At 40.8% G+C, this 18,282-nt stretch overlaps 6 protein-coding genes across 23 annotated transcripts in view; 4 read left to right on the top strand and 2 right to left on the bottom strand.

Moving 5' to 3' along the window:
* The first annotated feature begins 97 nt into the window (after positions 1 to 97).
* Positions 98 to 1,276, top strand: mRRF1 (mitochondrial ribosome recycling factor 1). Its single transcript, XM_066292108.1, has 4 exons — positions 98 to 434; positions 522 to 659; positions 710 to 920; positions 972 to 1,276. The coding sequence occupies exons 1-4, from the start codon at positions 224 to 226 to the stop codon at positions 1,210 to 1,212; spliced, it is 801 nt and encodes a 266-aa protein (XP_066148205.1). The 5' UTR covers positions 98 to 223; the 3' UTR covers positions 1,213 to 1,276.
* A 186-nt stretch (positions 1,277 to 1,462) lies between these two features.
* Positions 1,463 to 2,783, top strand: Prosalpha6 (Proteasome alpha6 subunit). Its single transcript, XM_066292166.1, has 3 exons — positions 1,463 to 1,943; positions 2,012 to 2,435; positions 2,494 to 2,783. Exons 1-3 carry the CDS (start codon positions 1,607 to 1,609, stop codon positions 2,573 to 2,575), a joined length of 843 nt encoding a protein of 280 aa, XP_066148263.1. The 5' UTR covers positions 1,463 to 1,606; the 3' UTR covers positions 2,576 to 2,783.
* A 361-nt stretch (positions 2,784 to 3,144) lies between these two features.
* Positions 3,145 to 7,029, top strand: LOC136344576 (UPAR/Ly6 domain-containing protein crok-like). The gene is made up of 3 exons (XM_066292168.1): positions 3,145 to 3,337; positions 3,539 to 3,778; positions 3,826 to 7,029. Exons 1-3 carry the CDS (start codon positions 3,271 to 3,273, stop codon positions 4,053 to 4,055), a joined length of 537 nt encoding a protein of 178 aa, XP_066148265.1. The 5' UTR covers positions 3,145 to 3,270; the 3' UTR covers positions 4,056 to 7,029.
* Positions 7,030 to 7,167: 138 nt separating this feature from the next.
* eIF6 (eukaryotic translation initiation factor 6) lies at positions 7,168 to 8,289 on the bottom strand. The gene is made up of 4 exons (XM_066292167.1): positions 8,081 to 8,289; positions 7,585 to 8,023; positions 7,344 to 7,525; positions 7,168 to 7,291 (listed from the first exon to the last, which is right to left on the bottom strand). The coding sequence occupies exons 1-4, from the start codon at positions 8,185 to 8,187 to the stop codon at positions 7,282 to 7,284; spliced, it is 738 nt and encodes a 245-aa protein (XP_066148264.1). The 5' UTR covers positions 8,188 to 8,289; the 3' UTR covers positions 7,168 to 7,281.
* A 295-nt stretch (positions 8,290 to 8,584) lies between these two features.
* On the top strand, positions 8,585 to 12,172 carry GlnRS (Glutaminyl-tRNA synthetase). Its single transcript, XM_066292165.1, has 12 exons — positions 8,585 to 8,867; positions 8,923 to 9,280; positions 9,340 to 9,510; positions 9,741 to 9,892; positions 9,951 to 10,137; positions 10,195 to 10,606; positions 10,659 to 10,798; positions 10,851 to 11,022; positions 11,331 to 11,493; positions 11,551 to 11,774; positions 11,825 to 12,014; positions 12,067 to 12,172. The coding sequence occupies exons 1-12, from the start codon at positions 8,748 to 8,750 to the stop codon at positions 12,112 to 12,114; spliced, it is 2,337 nt and encodes a 778-aa protein (XP_066148262.1). The 5' UTR covers positions 8,585 to 8,747; the 3' UTR covers positions 12,115 to 12,172.
* Positions 12,173 to 12,356: 184 nt separating this feature from the next.
* The window catches only part of LOC136344572 (serine/threonine-protein kinase MARK2-like), a 28,901-nt gene continuing 22,975 nt past the window's right edge, over positions 12,357 to 18,282 (bottom strand). For 14 of the 18 annotated variants that reach the window (XM_066292153.1, XM_066292145.1, XM_066292151.1 and 11 more), the window contains 5 exons: positions 18,066 to 18,251; positions 15,434 to 15,490; positions 15,123 to 15,243; positions 14,242 to 14,401; positions 12,357 to 14,187 (listed from right to left, as the gene is read on the bottom strand). In XM_066292153.1, coding sequence (XP_066148250.1) covers positions 14,129 to 14,187; positions 14,242 to 14,401; positions 15,123 to 15,243; positions 15,434 to 15,490; positions 18,066 to 18,251 — 583 coding nt within the window. In that variant the 3' untranslated portion in view covers positions 12,357 to 14,128. Of the gene's footprint in view, positions 14,188 to 14,241; positions 14,402 to 15,122; positions 15,244 to 15,433; positions 15,491 to 15,746; positions 16,176 to 18,065; positions 18,252 to 18,282 lie in introns of those variants that run through there. The other 4 variants (XM_066292159.1, XM_066292157.1, XM_066292152.1 and 1 more) reach the window with 3 other exon arrangements.

Below are 18,282 nucleotides of genomic sequence, written 5' to 3' on the forward strand. Positions count from 1 at the left end.
GCTATTCATGTCGTTTGACAATATCTATTTTCGTCTTAATCCGAGGGGTAGACGGAGATCAGAATATAATCTTTGTCGCTTTATAAACTGCCATAAATTAAAAATTAAAATTTCACCATATTATAACCTCAATTTTGGGCCCCAAAACAACTTTTTTCGTTTAAAAATTTGCTCAAATTTAAAAGAAAAAAACCTATAATCACTTGTAGATTTTTGATGGAAAATGTACCTCACTCGAAGAATTTCTTATGTATTATGTAACAGTCCTGCTTTTCGTCAGCTTCAGCACTCACCGATTGTCACAAATTCTGCCTCGAAACGTTGCACTTCTCTAGAAAAGCAGGGAATACGTAGTGTTTTGATAGAAATTAGGAATTGCAATGCCATTTCAATCAGAACTTATGCCAAAGGAAAAGACAAGAAAAAAGAGAAAGGTTTGTCCAGAACCTTTGTAGGTTCCTTTTTAAGCTATATTGATTTACTCAAAAGGGGCCCTTGTGTTAACCTCTCTAGTGTTTTAGGCAAATCCAAGGTAGTAGTTAATGAAAATCAAATAAATGATTTGGTTAATGTTGAGACTCTAAAAGGCCAAATGGAAAAGGCAGTTATTCAAATGGAGGAGGATTTCGTGAAGCAGTTGTCATTGAGATCAACCACTGGTTAGTAGTTACTATTCTAAAGTTGCATAAAAAATTGCTATATTGTTTAGGTGCCATCGAGTCTCTTCCAATTAACTTAGATGGCAAAGAGCACAAGTTGCAAGAGCTGGCCCAAATCATCAGGAAAAATCCCAAAACCATAGTTATAAACTTTGTTATGTTTCCTCAAGCTATTCCTGCTGTCTTGAAGGCATTATCTAAATCTGGCATGAATTTAAATCCACAGCAAGATGGCACGTCATTATTTATACCAATTCCTAAGTAAAACGTTGCAGTAATGTCTCTAATGTTTCTTTAACTTTACGTTTCAAGGGTGACCAAAGAGCACAGAGAGCAACTGGCTAAAAATGCTAAACAACTATTTGTCAAGTGCAAAGACTCAGTAAGGGATGTGCAAATGAAGAATGTGAAACAAATCAAGAAAAAAGACAAAGTATCCGAAGATTTGGTACGGAGTGTTGAGCAGCAAATAGTAGTAATTGCTGATCAGTTTATAGCTCAAGCTGAAAGTGTTCTTCATAGGAAGCAGGTTGAATTACTAGGAGATAAATAGGATGAGACCATATGAAAGAATTGTAAGAATTTGAAGAAATCTGAAATTATATTTATTAATCGTTTTTTTATTAATTTGGTTTAAACTGATTTTCGAAAATCCCTCTCTTTCCTCTTATTTATTATTTCAATGACGCGAATCAGATTATAAAGCTGTTTCTCTTTGTATCAACAAATAGAGAAGGAGAGATACATATTCGTAAACTTTGTATCCAACGCCATCTACCTTTTCCTAGAGACATTTTTGTCAAAATAAATCTCGAACCTCAATTTCTCATAAAAGTGACTTTGCATGATATCTCTAGAGGAAAACCGCTTTATCATCTGCATTATTTTCAATTTTTACTAGAAAAGTGTCCTCCCGAGTTAGTGTTGCTTATTTTCATATAGAAAAAATGTTCAGGAACCAGTACGACAGCGACGTGACCGTCTGGAGTCCTCAGGGGCGGTTGCACCAAGTTGAATACGCCATGGAAGCCGTGAATCTAGGTTCAGCCACTGTGGGTCTCAAAAGCAACTCTCACGCTCTCCTCATCGCTTTAAAAAGGGCCTCCTCAGAGCTGTCGGCGTACCAGAAGAAAATTATCAATATCGATGATCATATTGGCATCACCATTTCAGGCCTTACTGCTGATGCCAGAATCCTGAGTCGATTTATGAGAGCAGAGTGTTTGAACTACAAGTATTCCCATGATATGTATTTGCCTTTGAACAGGCTGATTTCTACTTTAGGTAAATGGGTTTTCATGACTTGAAACATGGTTGATTAATTCACCTAATAATCACCAACTTTTTTGTAGGAAACAAAATGCAGGTGTGCACCCAACGATATGACCGCCGTCCTTACGGTGTGGGCCTTCTAGTAGCAGGTTATGATGACAAGGGACCCCATATTTACCAAACTTGCCCCTCTGCCAATTTTTATGATTGTAAAGCTATGTCGATTGGCTCTAGATCCCAGAGCGCCCGAACTTACCTTGAAAAGCACCTGGATCAACTGGGTAACTGCAGCTTGGAGGAGCTTATTAAGCATGGACTGAGAGCATTGAGAGACACTCTACCTGCTGAAGTTGACTTGTCCACCAAGAATGTTTCTATTGGATATGTGGGCCAAGAGCAACAATTTAAGATTTTGGATGAGGAGGAAACTGCGCCGTATTTGAGACTGATTGAAGGTGAAGAAAGGAGGGGGGCTCCACCAGAAAAACCTTTGGGACCTTTGAGGTAAGGATCTGGTTATGTGAAGATGAGAGATTGTTGATTTTTTTTTTGGGATGTTTAGGGAGGACCAGGGGGACGAGCCGCGAGATCCCACCGCGGCGGTGGCCACGGAAGCGGCAGAACATGCTATGGACACCGATTAGTAACAACAACAATCCCAAAATGTTCTTTAATAAATTTGCCCTTTTTTACTGGAGAATTTAACATGGTTGTGCCGTGGCTGTTCTGAGTCTTTAAGAACCTTGTAAGGGCAGTCACGGCACAACGATAAATCTCTCTCTGTTACAGATTAATTTTATATTTTATAAGGCAATCTTGAATATTAATAAATCTGGGGTTTTTGCATTAGAATCTGGATGTAAACTGAACGGTCTACCCTTAGCACCTGGACCTTGACAATTCCTTCCGTGCCCCTCTAGCCGTTGCACCGTGAATCGATCTTTCTTATTACGTCATCACCAGAAGTGACGTCACTCGCAACTTCCGCGGTTGAAGTCCGGGTTGAATTGTACTAATTTGCGTACAATCAGCTCTCAAAGTTTTTAAATTGGCAAGAAGGAAGAAGCCGAATTGACCGATTACAAAACAGTAATACGGAAATTTTAGATGTAATTGAATTGAAACAGGCGACAGAAAGTGCTTGATGTGAAAATTAGTACAATTTGAGTACAATAATGAAACCGGCTTGGATTCGATTTGCGGCGCTTCAAGGCGCCCGGCGCTGCATTTCCAGTTTATCCGGAAAAAGCGACGGAAGTCCTCAAAGGTTTTAATTTCATTAAAGCTCGTTTTTTTCTTTAATTTTGTATGCAGTTCATAACAGCGCGTAACGGAGGATATGTTCGTCAAGGGTTTTTTCCCCGCGTTCGGATTACTGATAATTCATACAGTTTTTCTTGTACAATGTAAGTATCCAACCGCTTATTAGTCCTTAACTCAATTAGATTACTATTCACATTCCTGCGTTACCACATAACGCGGACTCCGAGATGCAATTACAAAAACCGGGCTAAAAATTGATTTTCTTGTTATACTCTCCCATGGTCATTATTTAAGGAGAGGCTCGTGTTTCCGGTGGTCGATATTTTATATCCGTATTTCGTAAGGTACCACGGACATGGATCATGTGGTGTACACCTCTGAGGACTATTGGAAAACCGAAACGCCGCTTCGATGTTATGATTGCAACTCGCTGTACGATCCGAGGTGCGGGGACCCCTTTGACTCTTACTCAATCGGTATCGTCAATTGCTCAGAACAGAAGCCCCCCGAGCATTTGATCAATCCTGAGTTGCCTCCCAATCAGAGGATTAAGCCCACAGTTTGCAGGAAAATTATACAGAAAGGTACTGCAAATACGTAATTTTTCTCTGGTTAATAACGTGTTTTTCAGTGGATGGGTATAAGAGGGTCATCCGCGAATGCGGCTATATTCAAGACCAACGCGACGACAAACAATGTATCAAACGAGCGGGTACTTTCGGCATTGAGGTTCGCTATTGTGCCTGCACCAAGTCGTTATGCAACGATGGTACCGCACTCCGTCCTTCTTCCGTTTATTTAAATTATTGCGTTTTGTTTGGTGCATTTTCGCTGTTGAACAAAATTTTAGAACCTTTTTAGGTTCGAAAAACTGTATTTTTTCGTGTCAAATGTATTTGCGGTTTGAGGGAAAATAAATTTATCTATAGGTAAGTGATGTCTATAGGTAGGACGTGCCATTAATAACATAATTTCATAGGAAGTAAAGTCAAAATGTGAATAAACTAATATTTTTGGCAAATACAATCAAATTACCGGAATACTTAAACGTGTGATAGGTATTTAAACTAATGCAGTATGATTTTCAATGGTGTAACATAACACGCGTTTTTAATATTCAATTAGTTCAACGTTCACTGACCTCTGTTCCGATTCAAATCAAATTTATCGCATGTTTGTTCTGAATAATAGAAATGAATTTTATCGATAGTGTGACATAGCATCACTTAAAATATTGTAAAAGAATTTTCTAAAAAATCCGCAGAATGAAACGAGGTTTGTGGCCACTGTAATTCCAAGCGATAACGATTTATTTAGGATCATCAGTCGCCATTTCGTCGAAATATTTTGTAAGATTATAAACTAGAAATTTGGAGGAAAGGAGATATAAACAAGCACCAATTTTTTACTATAGCTTCATCGAAAACAGAATAATGAAAATTTTATGTTAAAAATCTGATCAACCTTGGTTTTTAGATCACCCAAAGACTAGTTGAGCCAAATCCCCACAATAAAATATCAAATCAATGTTTCTTGAAGATCTGGTGAAGGTAAATTTGTGCAATCACAATCGAGCATAATTAGGATTTTTACGAGTTTTACACTAAAATTATTCAGTGCTATGACAAGCATGTTTTTGCATCTATTTTTTCATTTTATGCTATCCACCAATCCTTATGTTTAGTTTTGTACATTCTAAATCTCTCCCAACCCAACAAGAAACGGGTTCGGAAAGATTCAAGAACTCTGCTTCAAAGGTAGATATATTGCTCATTTCGAGTCGAAATCTGCAATGCGAGTTGCCCAGAAGGTTCTGAAACCGTCCTGGCATAGTTCTTTTGACCATCCGAGAACTGATTGAAATGAACCTCTAATGTTAGAAGGTCAAAACACTGTTTATTAAAAATATAACGAATGCAAAATTATTCAGTCACATTCGAGAGTACTTCGGAATTTGTTTCTCTACTTACTCGGTATTTAATTTATGGACATTTGACTACACGCATAAGAGCGGTATTATTAAATGTGTTGTTGACTTTACCATCAAGGTAGTTTTCATAAGAATCGTGAACATGGCCAATGCCTACACCCTTATTAGGCTTGTAATTATATACGAGAGAGACTTAGTTGCGATAGCGATTGCAATTTTTCCCGCAATAAATTCCTATGATTCTCATAAAGTAACCTGGATTGCAGTGTCAGGTATTGTGATGTCCAATTTCCCTGTTGATAATAAACAGGTCCGCCTGGACAGTAAGCATAATTAAAAGGCCCATTTCTATGAACAGGAAAGCCGTCTAAGGAGGTCCGAAATATGTGAACTATGCCGGTCAGAATGAACCAAAATATACTTTCTTCGCTTGTCATGTCGAATCGTAATATGTTATGACGAAAATCACGTGATTTTAAATTCATATTACTATTAAAAATCACATGATTTTTTAACCATAGCGAAAGGAAGCGGAGCATTCATTAATTTCGGTAAAAAATCAAGTTGGCCGATATTTGTTAAGGCGGCCGGTTTCGATAGCAACAGGACAAATGACTAACGTCGTTGACGATAAAATTACGACTGTTTAGGAGGCAGAAGTCGTAAAGTTAAATAACATTTGGATCGTTTCTTTTGCCGGTCTCACTGTGTGAAAACCAACATAAACTGTTTTTGATTCCTCGTAAAATAGTGATAGTGATTTCGCGGCAACGCCACTACTCATCACGAGAGAAGTGGAGAAGTACCAAGTCGCGCAATTAGATACAGGTAACTAGCAAACGGTTTTGTCAACCGCCATTTTGTAGTCATAATCTAATTTTTGCTCGGTCAAGTTTGAGATGAGAAATATTCGATGTTTGTGGCGCACGACCCCAATGAATCATTATTCGCGGGAATATTGCAACGAGTGCCTTGTTAATGAAAAATCTAAACCACAACACACGTTAGGTCTTTCCTCGAAATTTCGTTAGCTTAAAATCACCCTGTGGTGTCCTGGACGCAGTACACCACTTGTCGGTTCCTCTCTAGTTTTGGATAACGAAACTCAGGACTCGTTACAATGAGGTTTACCAATCACCACTGTTGTTGATATCAAAACCTTATTTTGTCCTTTCACCAACAGCATTTTTCATGTATTATAGCTATGTGGTTCATATAACCGCCGTTGTTAATGAATTAAGCTTTACAAGTGCCTGCGATAGTGCAAAATTGTTATTTTCACTATTATTATAATACATTATAGATACCAGAGGTAATTATCGATGCTCCTAACGCCAGGCTTTTCGAACCCTTGGAGACTCTCCCATGAGAATTATCTCGCTGGCAAAGTTGATAGGAGCTTTAAAAGCCTGGCGTTAGGTTACTACATACTTGTTAACTGATTGTAGCTTCTAATCAGTGTCCTTAGAGTCGCGTTTGTTAGAATAACATTAAAGCGTATAAAGTAGCAATAATATTTTACCCATTAAGTCTTTGTAGGTAGTTTTCCCGGCACCGGCTTATTTAACTTTGAAGCTAACTGACAACTACATATCTTTGTTAGTAAGATCAGTATAAGGGAAAATGGTTATTTTATTAATGCCCCGATTTATTGGGCAATTTATTATATGGTCACTGCCCCCTTTTGTTGTTACATATACAGGGTGATGTTGGTCACAAAAAAAATAATTTTTCTTGTCATATTTTATTCTCTACAACTTTGATATTTAATGTGAATTTCACTCTGTATAAGTTGATTGTGTGGCGAATTGGTCGGAGTCTGCAACAGTGAATAATTCGCCATGTGTCTATGTAGTTTTTGACCTTGCGTACCTATCAGTTTTAAATAAATGCTCTTTAGGGATAGTGTTGGATTTTTTCTGGTCTTTGGTGAGCCCAATGTTGCGAGATATGGCGCCACGATTGTGTGCTGATCCAGAGTGGAAATGTTAGGAAAGGGCAGAGGTCGGAGGCTCATATTCTTGCTCAAAGTAAAATTGATAATTTCCTTTTGATATTTTTTATTGAAAAAAAAAAACATTTTATTTTGAAAAATAACTCAGTTACAGTAAATCTTAATACGATCCTTCCCGCCTCAAAATTCGCCCAGTGCAGTCTTTATGACATCCTAAAACAACAAAATAAACAACCTGCTTAATCATGCAAATCCACTGACTCACCCCTCAATTAATGTGGCTCTCATCTCTTGTGTGATTTTGCTGGGTTCTGCTTCATTTAGCCTGAAGACTGACTCAATTACTGCTAGCTCTGTAGCTGTGGTGTCCAGACCCGTAAAGGCGCACCAATCATTCACCACCAAGCCCCCTCCTATTAATGGGCTGCCGCAGTTTACTGTGCCTGCCTGGTAAATACATTGATTAATATTATAATAATAAAGAAATTATGAAATTTGAGACTTACCACTAAGGGGACTTGGAGCAGTGAGGACAGCTCCTCTTGGTCGACTATACTAGTATTTGGGTGCACCAAAGCTCCTCGATTATTTAAAACACAATATGATCCCACTAAAACGTTTCCAGCTATCGTTTGTCTGAACACCTCTACTCCTAAGGTATCCGCAATTATTTCTTCAGTTTCTCTATCTAAATCTGGATGAACCAAGGCCACATAATCGTTGCAGGCAACGACATTCCCTAAAGCTGAAAGTCGTTCTTCTACTCTCTGAACTTTGACTGAGTCTGGTAGTGCGTTTCTGAGATGTTGCAGTTCTTGATCTTGAGTAGAATTGGGCACGAGTAGCCCCTTTTTATTTCCTGCGCACATACGGCCAATTATCCTGCATGCTGCCAGTGAGGCGTGCACTACAGGGACTGTGTCTGCCAGTTCTGATTCGAAAGTGCTGGGAAATGGTCGAGATTATTTAACGTTGCACAATGCTGGTCGTTCCGTCTATTACCTGTAGAATATCTCGGATCCTCCTATACTGGCCAAGCAATAAGAGTTAGTTAGTTTAGCGAAAACTCCTATCTCGTTTTTGCTTTCGAAATGTGTACGGACTGCCATAATTTCGGCTTTTTTTTTGTGTGTTTCTATGGAAATCGATTTCTAAATTTTACGAAAAAAGCGCTGCTTTTTTGATAAGAACGGAAAACACGTTTATAACCTCAAAAATAAAGTGTCATACACTTGAATTTTGACAATAAATGTCATATTTATTCACTAAACAACAATGGCAACGACGCATTTTCATTTTGACATAAATGCTTTGACATAACCCCATTTTAATCGTGTGTCAAAATAGTTCCTCATATTACCGATGTTGACACATTTCCTACAACGTGTTTATCTAAATATGCAGGCGTTAGTATTGCGCACGTGGCTGTATTTGCGATGACGTGATCTGTCATAATTTTTGACGCTTCTTACGCAAATCTCAGAACACTCACTCGGACTTCCTCGTCTCTGTTTGTCGCACTGAAATTAACAAGGATGATCAAATCGATTCTTTCCGAGTGTTGTTCATAAGGACCTTTTTTTGAAGATTTTGATTTTTTTTTAATCAAAAAGCCGGTCAAATTTTGTGATATTTTTAATACTGTCTTACCATATGTTACTACTTTAACATGAGTTCTGATCAGGACACTGTCGCAGCCCTACAAACTTTAGGCCTCAGCGAGCAGAAGGCCAAAGAAACCCTCAAGAATCCTGCAGTCACCAAAACCCTAGTTTCTATTTTACAAGAGGTGAGACACCATTGGTACCTCTAAACTTGACTTAATTCTTGCCCCCTCCTATTAGGTCCGAGGGGTAGCCTTAACAGACGGAACCGGGACTCTTCTTTACCACTTGGCGACTAAATTAAAACCTCAAATTGGTCATCATTTACCCATATTAATTAAATATGTAGTGGCCAAGAAATTGGATAGTACGTTAAGGGTTGATAAAGCCATAGAATTTGCTCTCTCACATATTAGCAACATTGACACTAATGAGCTCGAAAAGTACTGTGGAGTTGGAGTAGTGGTAACTCCAGAAGAAATTGAGAAGTGTGTCGAAAGACATGTCAATGCTGTTAAAGTGGCGCTGATTGAGAAGCGATATCAGTTTAATGCTGGACCAGTAATGCAAAAGATCAGAGAAGAGCTGGTATGGGCTGGTTAGTATTTTAGTGATAATGAGAATGTTGAAGAGTCTATAGTAAGTTTTTGGGGGTAGATGGCAAGGCTGTTAAGAACGAGATAGATTTGCAAATACTAGATCTGTTGGGGCCTAAAACTGAGGCTGATTTGGCACCAGTGTCAAAGAGTAATAAGAAGGCGGCAAAGCCAGGAAAGGGGGTTGAGAAAGTTAAGACTGAGAAGGCGAAACTTGCAGAGGAAAATAAAGGTAATAATGAAATCTGGCAAGGTGTAGGCTTATTACGGCTCATTGTCTCATCTTGGCTCTGTTGTTCAATAACTTGAGTCAGGTTGGTTCATCTCAACTCCAGTTAATTGAATACAAGCAGAGACCATGGCATGCACATTGAGGCTTTAGAAAAGCATCTTACCAGCTCCATCTGCCAGGTGGTCAAGGGTGATTTTCTTTGAATTCAAAATTGTCCTTTTGTTTCAAAGATGGCTCTTTGAATCAAGGGTTAACAATCCTGGATGTAATGAGAAAAATCAACTTTCATGCTCCTGGCGAAAACTATAAAACTGATGGGTATGTTGTAACTGATAACACTGAGAAGCTTTTGAAAGAGCACCTAAAGATCACTGGGGGAAAAGTAAGATATATGATATATGAAATTACATGTATTTTGTTTAACTGAATTATTGTCAAAGGTTAGAACTAGATTCCCCCCTGAGCCAAATGGTATTCTCCATATTGGCCACGCCAAAGCTATCAATATCAATTTCGGTTACGCAGCCGCCAACAACGGCATATGTTTCCTAAGGTATGATGACACAAATCCAGAAAAAGAGGAAGAAAAATTCTTCACAGGCATTCATGACATAGTAACCTGGTTGGGTGAGCTATAAGTGAAACCCATCAGGCAGCGACATGATGTAACGTTAAATTTTCCAGGTTATAAGCCCTATAAAATCACCCACTCCTCAGATTACTTTGAACAGTTGTATGAATGGGCAGTAAAGTTAATCAACAAGGGCATGGCCTATGTGTGCCATCAGACAGCAGATGAAATGAAGGGTTTCAACGCGCTGCCCTCACCTTGGAGAGATCGCCCGATTGAGGAGAGTTTGCAGCTTTTCAAGGACATGAAAAATGGTAAAATCGACGAAGGAGCTGCCACTTTGCGTATGAAAATTACTCTAGAGGAAGGGAAACTTGATCCTGTGGCTTATAGGGTGCGTTTCATCCCGCACCATCGCACTGGAGACAAATGGTGCATTTACCCCACTTATGATTACACTCACTGTCTTTGCGACAGTATTGAGAACATAACGCATTCGTTGTGTACTAAAGAATTTCAGTCAAGGTACTTAAGTTGACTCTTAAGTTAGTAAAGTGCTAATTAAAAATCGTTTTAGGAGATCTAGTTACTATTGGTTGTGTAACGCTCTGGACATTTACTGTCCAGTCCAGTGGGAATATGGCAGATTAAATGTAAACTATACAGTGGTATCTAAGAGGAAAATTGCCAAATTAATTTCCGAGGGGATTGTCAAGGGTCAGTTTTAGGTTTCAAGGGATTTTAGCTAAGTAAAGTTGAAATTTTGTAGATTGGGACGATCCCAGGCTGTTTACTTTGACTGCACTCAGAAGAAGAGGGTTCCCTGCAGAGGCAATAAATAATTTCTGCGCTCAGTTGGGTGTCACGGGGGCGCAGAGTACGGTGGATCCGTCCATGTTGGAAGCTTATGTTAGGGATTATCTGAACAATGTAGCTGTCAGGTAAGTCTTTGGTAGATTCCTTTAGTAGGGGGTTTTTAGGTGATATCGAAACTTTTTCTTATTGGAGTGTTTTAGCGTTCCCTTTTTGGATATTAAGTGCTCCTTCACCATTGTCAAAAAAACTTTTGTTTATTCACCTTTGTCAAGAAAATAACAAACATGAAAAGAATATTAAGAAGTTATCCGTACATTTACCGTTACAGTATGGAAAGCTTTCTAATTTTTTTACAACTTAATATTATTTATTCTGTAATATAGCTTATAATTGATTTTTCGCCGTAACCAGCTGAAAGATATTTTTTTTGCAGACATATGGTGGTTCTAGATCCCCTTAAATTAACCATCGAAAATTACCCCTACCCCGGACCGAAACAAGTATCAGTGCCCGACTTTCCTAATAAACCTGAATCAAGCAACCATAACGTAGTTTTCGACCGAATTATCTACATTGAAAAAAGCGATTTTATGGAGGTAAATACGCCTGTTTTCTAATAGGTTTAATCTTATTTGCGCAATATCTTGCCTTAGGTGAGTGACAAAGGTTACAGACGTCTCACGAAATCTCAGCCAGTAGGCCTGCGGCACGCCGGCTTCGTCCTTGATGTTACTGAAGTGAAAAAACTTCCCTCGGGGGAGGTTACAGAGGTCGTTTGTAAGTGCACTCAAACAGAAAAAGTCGCGGTTAAGCCCAAAGCTTTTATCCACTGGGTTGCCGATCCTATTGAGATTGAAGTGCGGCTTTATTCGCCTCTGTAAGTCAATGCAATTTTCATTAGGGCTGGATTAATTGAAAATTTTGCAGGTTTAAACATAAGAATCCTGAAGATGTCAACGAAGTTCCCAATGGGTTCTTGTCAGATTGTATTCCGGGCTCGTTGCAGGTTTTGAAGAGTTTTGCGGACAAATCCTTGAAAAGTGCTAAAATTCTAGATCGGTTTCAGTTTGAGAGAACTGGGTTCTTTTCCATCGATTCTGATACCGTCGAAAATAAGGTGAGAGTTTGGTTTTTTTTTTATGTGAAAAACTAATAAAATTTGTGTTTAGATCGTGGTAAATAGGACGGTGGGCCTTAAGGAGGACACGGGTAAGTAGGTGCTAAAAGCACGAAAGGATATATTTGATTATTTATTTGAATATATTTTAATGACGATTCCACGGATTATTATTTTTGCGTCTGCGTTGCCATGTCGTCCCTCTGTTGAGCGTGATACCGAGTCAAGTTTGGTTGATAGTGCTGAGCGTTGAAGCGCACTTGCCACAATCGCTAAATTGCGATTATTTCTCTAGTGAGTTTCTTAGCGAAACAACGTATTGGAACCGCAATAAAACTCGTGTTTCCAGTTTTAAATATTTGTTATAAATGATCAGCTTAAACTAACATAAGTGCCCATCCCCAGTGAAAGAATTGATTTTTTTTTAGGTAAAGCAACATTGCTCTTTACAGCAGTACTATATTCTAAGGCTGTACTAACAAGTAAATATATTTTATTTTATTGTATCGTCTACTTTATATAAATCGTCCTATGGGCAATTACTGACCCTTACTTTCCAACACGCTTTTCTCAATTTACCCTCGAAAATCTCTCCGAGGACACTTGAGTGTTTTAAAATATTATATTTACAGATACAGAATGCAGCAATGAAATAAAAAAAAACTAAAAGTAGATTCAAACTTAAGTAAAGCTGTATGTTCGGATGAAATATGAAATAAATGAAACAGTAAGTACACTCGTAAATCGTAGAAAAGGGAATACCTATAAAGTACCTAAATTGCGCCAAAAAGCCTCTAGAGAATTTTGGTTCTTTTTTTACATTTAACAGGTGGTTAGGCCTTATCCGCTAATTAGGACAAAACCACATGGATTACGAGCAAAAACGTGCCTATAAATTCCCGGTAGGTACGACACTTATCGCGCGATTACTGTCGAGAAAATGAAATGCAAAATCGTGTTAAAAAAAAACGAACACGCAAAATTGAAACGACAGTACCCCCGTGTTCAACCGGCTTTAACTACAGAACGGCCCCGTGTTTATTTGTAGACGGCCGTCTTTACACTCGCAGCTTACACGCACTATTATCACACATTATTTACACGAATTTGAAAAACTCTATTAGACTGGGCGCACGCGGTCAAAGTCCTTCGCTTTGCGTAATTGTGCAAATGTACACTCTTCAAACACGAAGAATCATGCGCACACGCCCGAGTGAGTCGACTCGCTCGGCAGAGACGCGAATAACTCGATGTGCGCATGAACCTTAAAATTTTACTATTATTAGTCACGGTTTAGTAGTGAGATGCTCCGTTTCGAATCCCTGACGCATGCGTGAATCGGAACAGTGGCAACTTTGCTCAATTGCTTCGACATGGCCGACCGGAGATGAGTCAGACCGAGATGCGGTGTTGCCGGACTGTCCGAAATTTCTTATTTTTGTCAACCGCCCGCAGCTCCGCCTGTGACCGTCTGCTGGTCGAAATTGACGTGGAATTTGGTTTAAAAGCGCACATGCTGGCGCTTCAAGTACTTAGCAATAACGATGCAGCATTACACACTTCAAAACGTAATAAAAAGAAAATCGTTAAATTACCTAAGTTTAATAATAACAGGAAAATAAATATTTGCCGATAAGATAGGGACCCGTGGACTAAGAAGAATTCATGATGCTTTTGAATTTAGTCGTAATTTACCTAACGTAACACTGTGGCAGGCGCAGGGGCCTGACTCTCGAGGAGCGCAAGGTAAATGCAGATCTGCACCTTGAGAGTTGGGTCCTCGTGCGGCTGTCCGATAAGTTCCAATAATAATCGAAAGAAGTCGAGAAAGTAGGAGAACCTCCCCCACCGCGCACGTTCTTTCAATTCCAAATATCACAAGCTTGAATAAGGAGTCAGAGTGTATTTCATCATTCTTAAATCTTAAAACTACGTTAGAGCATTATTCGAAAAATTGTTGTGGTTGTTTATCCGGGAGACAGAAACCTTGTTGTTCCTCCGCCGCCTTTATCCCTTCGAAGACTTCAGCCTGGAAGCGGTCCAATCTTGATAACCGTTTACGTCACTGGATTCTCTTCGCTGCTGTCGGGAACGTCCGTCTCCTTGACGACCAGTCACAGCTTCAGTTCGTTAGCTATTTTACTAGCAATGTTTTTGAAACCGATACTCGTCCCTGTCGAAGAAGAAATCCGATTAGCTCGGTGACATCGGCTGAAACGGAAATTACCTGAAATCCTCTTGAATCGTACTCCGTTCAGGGACAGTCTGGGCAGCTTGCACACCTCAATCTCCCACTGGACGAGACTGTCCGTATTGGGGTCGCCATGAACGCAGAGCAGCAAAAAGCGTTCACGTTGTTCGTAGTCACAGTTGTTTGCGTCTAGCACCTGAAAAGGGGACAGTGGCAACATTGCTAAAGCGATCGAAAGATGACGAACGATTCGAAGGTAAATGCGCATGACGCGTTGCCAAGTTTATTCTGATTGCGATTTGGCGCGACTAGCGGAAATTGTGAAACTGTCGAGTTTTACGCATGAAACTCATAGTAGAGCTGAGTAAGACCGGACTAGGAAGATCTTCGAGGGTTCACGATTTGGTGTCGGGCAATTTGTCACCACGACTTAAGTGGCTATCGAATCGGGGAAGTTTTGTGTTGAAGAATTTCAAGGAAAAAAGCTCATTCGAGGATTGTTCAAAACTTAAAAGGAAAACGTCAGTTTGGCAACATAGCTAAAGCTTCATTGGCTTGTTCTTTGACGTCACGCCATGTGTCACCCAGATGTATTTTGGAACTGAAACAAATGGTTCATGTTGCCATTTTTTTCCTTCGAGTGTGTGCGTGTATGAAGTCGCGACATGACATAAAACTCGTTAAGTTCTATGTTTAGCTTAGAATAAAAGAAAAAAACGTTGCACGAGGAGAATTATTTCAAACTTCGTGCGGTTTGGCCACGTTAAGAGGTGGCCTGAAGTTGACTGCGTATCTTGATGACGAGTCTCGGTATAAAGGAACGCCGCCATGTTGCCGTTTTTTCACTAATACATTTTGAGAAAGTAATTTCATTTTCGCACTACTGGCGAGCCACTCCGTCACTCCTCTAGATTTACCTTCCTAATTTCGGCCATAATTTCCGCCGGATCTCTGCTAGAAGTCGTCTTCATCGACCACGTGAAACGCAACGATCGCGGCTTCACATGTTCCTCGTTCTGCGTGCCCCCTCCTCCCACCCTGCAAAACAAAACTCTCGTTAATCCCGGAAAAACTGAACGAACCGCAGCTGCTGAAAGGAAAATCACTGCACAAAAACCACACGGAGAAAAACATAGATCGAGAACTCTCTCTAGGGCTTCAGTGTCTGTCTGCCGTAACTTCGGGACGAGCTAAAGCTAAAATTGTCCGCAGGGGGTTCTGAACTTACCCTACTGAAGGTAAAGGTGAATTGCTGTGTTTAACTTGTTGGCCGGGTTCTAACGCTCTGAAAACAACAAATTCGAAACGTAAGAATACAAAATGAAATTAGTAACGGGCGGTGGGTGGACGGATGGATGGATGGATAAGCTGACGCAAGTGCAAATTAGGATGAGAACGGAAAGAAAAGTAAAAATAAATAAATAAAAATCTCACCTGGAAGCGACGCTTAGCGGTGGTGTTAGAGTGATGTGAGTGGGGGGTTTAAGTGATCGCAGTGTTAGTTCAAGTAACCATAACCGCTAAATTAAACTACCGAGACGTAACAGGAAACTGTGTGTATATTAAATTTTTTCGTCTCTAACATGGTACCATTAAATTGTAATCAAACAGACTAGTAGTACGTAACAATATGTGACTGAACATCAGTCTTGAATACCAATTTTTGTCTAAGTATACGTAAGAAATAACTGCTCTAGTCACTTTGCTATAGCGGTGAGAACAAAAGAATTATCCTATTTAAACGTGTGGCCCAACTTTCGCCATACCAAAGCCATACTACACCACTGTGCATAAATTTGTTTAAAAAAAGTCTTTGTGAATCACAATCACGCGTTCGCTCTCTCTCTCAAAAGCAATCGAGGTGTCATCGGGGGGCTCCGCTGCCAGGGCAATGGGGCGCAGCCGCTGCGGCCGGTCCAGACTCGAACCAGGAGCGTGCGCTGAGTGGCCGGTCCCTCCTCGTTCAATGCCTGGACCAGAAAATTCGCCACTGTTACAATAGATGTCGCCTTAGCGATGAGAGTGTTACATTTGTTTTATGACCCGAGTTGAGATTATAGCGAGAGGGGTGTGGAAACGAAGGGACGAACCACTCGCGCGGACACACATTTACGTAGGCCCCCCTATCCCCTCCCCCCAAAAGAAATTTATGGTGGCCAATTGAAGCGGATTTGTGGACCCAAGAATGTTACCGGAGAAACGCGAAACTACGTAACTACGTTGCTCCGATAATTCTGATGGGAGTTTGGCGGTAAACACACTTAGGACACAAAGCAAACAGGGCGTAGTTGTCTTACATTTCTGTTACCAAGCGATGCACCAAGGGCTGCTGCGTGCGTAACGATTACGGAAAATGGCAACGCGGCATCGTTCGTTTGTCACTTGACGGCCGGGAAAAGAAAATGGCCGCCTTACCGGTAATGGCCACGGCGCCGGACGTGTCGATTTCGAGTCGAACGTCGGACGGTCATTTTCTAATCAAGCCACACCAATGGGGTTTTCCTTCGTTCTCCGCACATAAAAAATTGACCAAATCTTACTGACGCCCCCCAACGGACTCGAGACAAAACTAAATTTGATGCTCGGCGTTGCCAATATTCATTGATAATTCCCTCAAACGCGGAACACACTACACGGCTCTGGAGTCGACCGGTGAATGTGGGTGTGGCGGATGGGCTGAACTAGTGAAACGTACCGGGTGTTCCAAAGTGGAGGGTGACCACTGGGACCTCTGAGACCGCAACGGGTGCTGGGCCGATTAAAGGGTGGCAACGTTTCGTCATTAACTCGTTAATCGAGTGCGGTTTTGAGGTCAAGAAAACTCCCGTTGGCTTCATAGATATCGAGAAAGTTTTTTTTTTTTTGTTTTACGCGAATCTGTCTGTTTTTATCAAGCGTTAGGCGACCTGCAAGTGCTAAAAAGTACCAATGGGGTCTTGCACCTCGACTGAACGTGGTATTGTACCGACACTTTCCGATATACAGACGGCCACCTTTCCCAATTGTACACCCGGTACTCGTTGTAAAGGTGATGGGTATGCAGGCGCAATATGGTTGGTGTTATTGCAGTCGCTAGAAAACCCGTGTTAATGAGTTATGACGAAAGCTTAGAGGACCCCAATCGCTGCTGAGTCTGATCTGATCCGGATCGTACATATGGCTTTGAGGACATAAACGGTGTGAGTATCGGCGACACTAAACGGCTTCCTTGTGATATCAAAATTTACGTAAAACCAAAAAGAAACTAAAATCTTACATGACATAGAAACAGTAATTGTGCGCCACGCACAAAAGTACCGTATCAGAGCACCTTTACCTTCAAAAACTATGCGCCTACTTCTACGCCTACAAACGCTAGAACAACGCCTATTTAAACTTACATTAAAGGCTCTTGTTTTAGCTCTCAAAATACGTATTTCTATTAGGGACATGCAAAGGGATTCAGGCTTAAAACAGCTCTTTTAACAGAAATGTGCGCGCACAGCTCTTATACAGGCCCCAAGTAGCTCCATCTCGTTCACCCCCCCTTAAAACCGCCACGATCACAAGCAGATTCCTCGTCCAATCTCTCAATGCCATTAGTTCGAAGGGTGCTGCGTTGCACCGCCATCTTCCGTAAAATCGATTAATTACTCAAAATACACGGAAGGCGGACTTTGGTTCTACAGGCCGTAAGTGCCGTTCGGTTCATCAGTTATTTTCATTTTTAACCGAAACAATCCTGAATCCCCTCACACACGTCTACTGCCCCCAGGTACCTCATACAACTACTCCAACTTATGAGATCCCCTGAAACTACGCCCCTTAAGCCCCCGAAAGCTACCACGTCAACTACAACGGACCATAAACTCGTCACTTACCGTTTCGTGAAGCTTTTGAGGCTGAACTTGGCGAAAAACGAACGCCCGTGCGTCGCATCCCCCGTCGGCGCTCCCTGGGCATACTGCGCCCTGGGGCGGGTCTGCCCCGAGTGGAACGTGCTCCTCGACGAAGTGTTTCTCGGGAACGCTTGTTGTCTCGTGACGGCCGGAGAGGCAGTGGTGCGACTACAGGAGATAGAATGTCACTGGGGCGTTG

Source organism: Euwallacea fornicatus, chromosome 17 (assembly GCF_040115645.1).
Source record: "Euwallacea fornicatus isolate EFF26 chromosome 17, ASM4011564v1, whole genome shotgun sequence".
Taxonomy (NCBI): Eukaryota; Metazoa; Arthropoda; class Insecta; order Coleoptera; family Curculionidae; genus Euwallacea; species Euwallacea fornicatus.

Coding starts and splice junctions, on each gene's coding strand:
- GlnRS (XM_066292165.1), top strand. CDS start 8,748: ATGAGTTCTGATCAGGACACTGTCGCAGCCCTACAAACTTTAGGCCTC. Junction 9,511..9,740: donor ACTTGCAGAGGAAAATAAAG/GTAATAATGAAA, acceptor TTTGTTTCAAAG/ATGGCTCTTTGAATCAAGGG. Junction 10,138..10,194: donor TGACATAGTAACCTGGTTGG/GTGAGCTATAAG, acceptor TAAATTTTCCAG/GTTATAAGCCCTATAAAATC.
- eIF6 (XM_066292167.1), bottom strand. CDS start 8,187: ATGGCAGTCCGTACACATTTCGAAAGCAAAAACGAGATAGGAGTTTTC. Junction 8,024..8,080: donor GGATCCGAGATATTCTACAG/GTAATAGACGGA, acceptor ACCATTTCCCAG/CACTTTCGAATCAGAACTGG. Junction 7,526..7,584: donor TGCTCCAAGTCCCCTTAGTG/GTAAGTCTCAAA, acceptor TGTATTTACCAG/GCAGGCACAGTAAACTGCGG.
- LOC136344576 (XM_066292168.1), top strand. CDS start 3,271: ATGTTCGTCAAGGGTTTTTTCCCCGCGTTCGGATTACTGATAATTCAT. Junction 3,338..3,538: donor TACAGTTTTTCTTGTACAAT/GTAAGTATCCAA, acceptor GTATTTCGTAAG/GTACCACGGACATGGATCAT. Junction 3,779..3,825: donor CAGGAAAATTATACAGAAAG/GTACTGCAAATA, acceptor CGTGTTTTTCAG/TGGATGGGTATAAGAGGGTC.
- Prosalpha6 (XM_066292166.1), top strand. CDS start 1,607: ATGTTCAGGAACCAGTACGACAGCGACGTGACCGTCTGGAGTCCTCAG. Junction 1,944..2,011: donor CAGGCTGATTTCTACTTTAG/GTAAATGGGTTT, acceptor ACTTTTTTGTAG/GAAACAAAATGCAGGTGTGC. Junction 2,436..2,493: donor AAACCTTTGGGACCTTTGAG/GTAAGGATCTGG, acceptor TGGGATGTTTAG/GGAGGACCAGGGGGACGAGC.
- mRRF1 (XM_066292108.1), top strand. CDS start 224: ATGTACCTCACTCGAAGAATTTCTTATGTATTATGTAACAGTCCTGCT. Junction 435..521: donor AGACAAGAAAAAAGAGAAAG/GTTTGTCCAGAA, acceptor CTAGTGTTTTAG/GCAAATCCAAGGTAGTAGTT. Junction 660..709: donor GTCATTGAGATCAACCACTG/GTTAGTAGTTAC, acceptor TATATTGTTTAG/GTGCCATCGAGTCTCTTCCA.